Source organism: Oncorhynchus masou, unplaced genomic scaffold (genome assembly GCF_036934945.1).
Source record: "Oncorhynchus masou masou isolate Uvic2021 unplaced genomic scaffold, UVic_Omas_1.1 unplaced_scaffold_1380, whole genome shotgun sequence".
NCBI lineage: Eukaryota > Metazoa > Chordata > Actinopteri > Salmoniformes > Salmonidae > Oncorhynchus > Oncorhynchus masou.
This window is the reverse complement of record NW_027003713.1, coordinates 153,349-159,173: the sequence shown is the minus strand read 5'-3', so window position 1 is coordinate 159,173 and position 5,825 is coordinate 153,349. Positions and strand designations below refer to the sequence as shown.

The 5,825-nt window shown below is 48.0% G+C and overlaps 1 protein-coding gene across 1 annotated transcript in view; it reads left to right on the top strand.

The window, feature by feature from the left end:
* Positions 1–1,228: 1,228 nt before the first annotated feature.
* The window catches only part of LOC135530560 (multiple epidermal growth factor-like domains protein 11), a gene marked incomplete at its 5' end in the record, with an annotated part of 72,963 nt that continues 68,366 nt past the window's right edge, over positions 1,229–5,825 (top strand). The window contains one exon of the mRNA XM_064958858.1: positions 1,229–1,392. Within this exon, the coding sequence (XP_064814930.1) occupies positions 1,229–1,392 (164 nt within the window). The remainder of the gene's footprint in view (positions 1,393–5,825) is intronic.

Here is a 5,825-nt window from a genome sequence, read left to right as displayed (position 1 = left end):
GAAATAGTGTGCTGATTGGTCAGTTTTATGCTGAAATAGTGTGCTGATTGGTCGAATTTACAAGCCCTCACATAATATGCAGAGAAGCATTGTTGATTTTGTCAAAAATGTTGTGATTTCAGAATTGAGGAATCTTTCAGGGACCGGTAACTGGAACCTCTTCCTCATTCTCTCCTTCTACCCTCTCTCCTCTTCCTCATTCTCTCCTTCTACCCTCTTTCCTCTCTCCTCTTCCTCATCCTCTCCTTCTACCCTCTCTCCTCTTCCTCATTCTCTCCTTCTACCCTCTCACCTCTTCCTCATTCTCTCCTTCTACCCTCTCTCCTCTTCCTCATTCTCTCCTTCTACCCTCTCTCCTCTTCCTCATTCTCTCCTTCTACCCTCTTTCCTCTCTCCTCTTCCTCATCCTCTCCTTCTACCCTCTATCCTCTTCCTCATTCTCTCCTTCTACCCTCTCTCCTCTTCCTCATTCTCTCCTTCTACCCTCTCTCCTCTTCCTCATTCTTTCCTTCTACCCTCTCTCCTCTTCTTCATCCTCTCCTTCTACCCTCTTTCCCCTCTCCTCTTCTTCATCCTCTCCTTCTACCCTCTCTCCTCTTCCTCATTCTCTCCTTCTACCCTTGTTCCCCTCTCCTCTTCTTCATCCTCTCCTTCTACCCTCTCTCCTCTTCCTCATTCTCTCCTTCTACCCTCTTCCCCCTCTCCTCTTCCTCATTCTCTCCTTCTACCCTCTTTCCCCTCCTCTTCTTCATCCTCTCCTTCTACCCTCTCTCCTCTTCCTCATTCTCTCCTGCTACCCTCGTTCCCCTCTCCTCTTCTTCATCCTCTCCTTCTACCCTCTTTCCCCTCTCCTCTTCTTCATCCTCTCCTTCTACCCTCTTTCCCCTCTCCTCTTCTTCATCCTCTCCTTCTACCCTCTCTCCTCTTCCTCATTCTCTCCTTCTACCCTTTTTCCCCTCTCCTCTTCCTCATTCTCTGCTTCTACCCTCGTTCCCCTCTCCTCTTCTTCATCCTCTCCTTCTACCCTCTCTCCTCTTCCTCATTCTCTCCTTCTGCCCTTTTCCCCTCTCCTCTTCCTCATTCTCTCCTTCTACCCTCGTTCTCCTCTCCTCTTCCTCATTCTCTCCTTCTACCCTCGTTCCCTCTCTCCTCTTCCTCATTCTCTCCTTCTACCCTTGTTCCCATCTCTTCTCGCCACCCTTCCTCCCACTCCTCCTGTCCTCTCCAGGTTGGCAGGGTGTGGATTGTACCATCCCGTGCTCCAGTGATACCTGGGGTCTGAACTGTAATCAGACGTGCCTGTGTGCCAACGGGGCGGCCTGTGACCCGGGCAATGGAACCTGTACCTGCGCCCCCGGCTGGATGGACGAGTACTGTGACACAACCTGTCCCGTGAGTAAGAGAGAGAGAGAGAGAGAGAGAGAGAGAGAGAGAGAGAGAGAGAGAGAGCAGGAGAGAGAGAAAGAAAGACAGAGAGACAGAGAGAGATAGACAGAGAGAGAGAGAGAGACAAAGAGAGAGAGAGAGAGAGAGAGAGAGAGAAAGATAGAGAGAGAGAGAGAGAGAGAGAGAGATAAGGAGGGAGAGAGGGAGAGGGAGAAAGAGAGAGAGGGAAGGAGAGGGAGAGAGAGAGAGAGACAGAGACAGAGAGAGAGAGAGATAAGGAGGGAGTGAGAGGGAGAGGGAGAAAGAGAGAGAGAGAGAGAGAGAGAAGGAGAGGGAGAGAGAGACAGAGACAGAGAGAGAGAGAGAGATCAAACAAATCACGTTATTGGTCACATCCGCCCCATAAAACTGGTGTAGACTTTTAGCGTGAGATGCTTATTTACGAGCCCTTCCCAACGATACAGAATATAGTAACTCAAGAGGAATAAAATACAATACACAAGACTAGAGCTATTTTTCGTAGGTGTTTACATTCCACCACAGTCAGAGGTTGGCTGCATTGAATGAGCTGTATTCCGCCCTAAGCAAACAGGAAAACGCTCACCCAGAGCCGACGCTCCTAGTGGCCGGGGACTTTAATGCAGGGAAACTTAAATCAGTTTTACCTCATTTCTATCAGCATGTTAGATTTGCAACCAGAGGGGGGAAAACTCTGGACCACCTTTACTCCACACAAAGAGAAGCATACAAAGCTCTCCCTCACCCTCCTTTTGGCAAATCTGACCATCATTCTATCCTCCTGATTCCTGCTTACAAGCACAATTTAAAACAGGAAGCACCAGTGACTAGATCAATAAAAAAGTGGTCAGATGATGCAGATGCTAAACTACAGGACTGTTTTGCATCACAGACTGGAATATGTTCTGGGATTCCTTCAATGGCATTGAGGAGTACACCACATCAGTCATTGGCTTCATCAATAAGTGCATCGATGACGTCGTCCCCGCAGTGACCGTACGTACATACCCCAACCAGAAGCCATGGATGACAGGAAACATCCGCACTGAGCTAAAGGCTTTAAACAGGTCAACATTCACAAGGCCACAGGGCCAGACGGATTATGTATTGCGAGCATGCGCAGACCATCTGGTAAGTGTCTTCACTGACATTTTCAACATCTCCCTTACGCCTCTATACCAGGCGGTGTCAGAACTCCTGAGTCTGTAATACCAACATGTTTCAAGCAGACCACCATAGTCTCTGTGCCCAAGAACAGTAAGGTAACCTGCCTAAATGACTTCCGACCCGTATCACTCACGTCTGTAGCCATGAAGTGTTTCTAAAGGCTGGTCGTGGCTCACATCAACACCATTATCCCAGAAACCCTAGACCCACTCCAATTTGCGTACTGCACCAACAGATCCACAGATGATGCAATCTCTATTGCACTCCACACTGCCCTTTCCCACCTGGACAAAAGGAACACCTATGTGAGAATGCTATTTGTTGACTACAGCTCAGCGTTCAACACCATAGTGCCCTCAAAGATCATCAATAAGCTAAGGACCCTGGGACTAAACACCTCCCTCTGCAACTGGATCCTGGACTTCCTAACGGGCCGCCCCCAGGTGGTAAGGGTAAGTAACAACACATCCGCCACGCTGATCCTCAACACAGGGGCCCCTCAGGGGTGCGTGCTCAGTCCCCTCCTGTACTCCCTGTTCACTCATAACTGCACGGCCCGGCACGACTCCAACACCATCATTAAGTTTGCAGAAGACACAACAGTGGTAGGCCTGATCATCGACAACGATGAGACAGCCTACAGGGAGGAGGTCAGAGACCTGGCAGTGTGGTGCCAGGACAACAACCTCTCCCTCAACGTGATCAAGACAAAGGAGATGATTGCGGACTACAGGAAAAGGAGGACAGAGCACGCACCCATTCTCATCGACGGGGCTGCAGTGGAGCAAGTTGAGAGCTTCCACTTCCTTGGTGTCCACATCACCAACAAACTAACATGGTCCAAGCACACCAAGACAGTGGTGAAGGCGGCACGACAGTCTCCCTCAGGAGACAGAAACGATCTGGAATGGCTCCTCAGATCCTCAAAAGGTTCTACAGCTGCACCATCGAGAGCATCTTGACTGGTTGCATCACTGCCTGGTATGACAACTGCTCGGGCCGCCGGCCGCAAGGCACTACAGACGGTAGTGCGAACGGCCCAGAACATCACTGGGGCCAAGCTTCCTGCCATCCAGGACCTCTATACCAGGCGGTGTCAGAAGGCCCTAAAAATTGTCAATGACTGAAGCCACACTAGTCATAGACTGTTCTCTCTGCTACCGCACGGCAAGCGGTACCAGAGCGCCAAGTCTATGTCTAAGAGGCTCCTAAATAGCTTCTACCGCCAAGCAATAAAACTCCTGAATACCCCCCCCCCCCACTTTACACTGCTACTCTCTGTTGTCATCAATGCATGGTCACTTTAATAACTCTACCTACATGTACATATTACCTCAACTAACCGGTGCCCCCTGTATAGAGTCTCACTATTGTTATTTTACTGCTGCTCTTTAATTACTTGTTACTTTTATTTCTTATTCCCAGCCATATTTTTTTTAAACTGCATTGTTGGTTAGGGGCTCGTGTGTAAGCATTTCACTGTGAGGTCTACTACAGCTGTTGTATTCATCATTTCACTGTAAGGTCTACTACACCTGTTGTATTCAGCATTTCACTGTGAGGTCTACTACACCTGTTGTATTCAGCATTTCACTGTGAGGTCTACTACACCTGTTGTATTCAGCATTTCACTGTGAGGTCTACTACACCTGTTGTATTCAGCATTTCACTGTGAGGTCTACTACACCTGTTGTATTCATCATTTCACTGTGAGGTCTACTACACCTGTTGTATTCAGCATTTCACTGTGAGGTCTACTACACCTGTTGTATTCAGCATTTCACTGTGAGGTCTACTACACCTGTTGTATTCATCATTTCACTGTAAGGTCTACCACACCTGTTGTATTCGGCACATGTGACTAATCACATTTGATTTGATTCGGTATAGATGGAGTACCAGTACCAGATCTATGTGGAGCTATATACAGGGAGTACCAGTACCAGATCAATGTGTAGCTATATACAGGGAGTACCAGTACCAGATCAATGTGGAGCTATATACAGGAAGTACCAGTACCAGATCACTGTGGAGCTATATACAGGGAGTACCAGTACCAGATCAGTGTGAAGCTATATACAGGGAGTACCAGTACCAGATCAATGTGGAGCTATATACAGGAAGTACCAGTACCAGATCACTGTGGAGCTACAGTGTATTTGGAAAGTATTCAGACCCCTTGACCTTTTCCACATTTTGTTACGTTACAGACTTATTCTAAAATGGATTCAATTGTTCCCCCCCCCTAATCAATCTACACACAAATACCCCATAATGACAAAGCAAAAGGTCTTAACAGAGATGTTCAATCGGGTTCAAGTCCGGGCTCTGGCAGGGCCACTCAAGGACATTCAGAAACTTGTCCGAAGACTCTCCTGCGTTGTCTTGGCTGTGTGCTTAGGGCCGTTGTCCTGTTGGAAGGTGAACCTTCACCCCAGTCTGAGGTACCAGAGCGCTCTGGAGCAGGTTTTCATCAATGATCTCTCTGTACTTTGCTCTGTTCATCTTTGCCTCGATCCTGACTAGTCTCCCAGTCCCTGCCGCTGAAAAACATCACCACAGCATGATGCTGCCACCACCATGCTTTAGATGCCATTTGGCAAACTCCAAGCGGGCTGTCATGTGCCTTTCACTGAGGAGTGGCTTCCGTCTGGCCACTCTACCATGAAAGCCTGATTGGTGGAGTGCTGCAGAGATGGATGTCCTTCTGGAAGGTTCTCTCATCTCCACAGAGGAACTCTAGAGCTCTGTCAGAGTGACCATCGTGTTCTTGGTCACCTCCCTGACCAAGGACCTTCTCCTCCGATTGCTCAGTTTGACCGGCGGCCAGCTCTAGGAAGAGTCTTGGTGGTTCCAAACTTCTTCCATTTAAGAATGATGGAGGCCACTTTGTTCTTGGGGACCTTCAATGCTGCAGAAATGTTTGGTACCCTTCCCCAGATCTGTGCGTTGACACAGTCCTGTCTCTGAGCTCTATGGACAATTCCTTCGATCTCACGGCTTGGTTTTTGCTCTGACATGCACTGTCAACTGTGGGACCTTATATAGACAGGTGTGTGTCATTTCCAAATCATGTAAATAATCAATTGAATTTACCACAGGTGGACTCCAATCAAGTTGTAGAAACATCTCAAGGATGATCAGCAACAGTCTGAATACTTATGTAAATAAGGCATCAGATTTGCAAAAATGTCTAAAAACCTATTTTCATTTCGTCATCATGGCACATACAGGGAGTACTAGTACCAGATCAA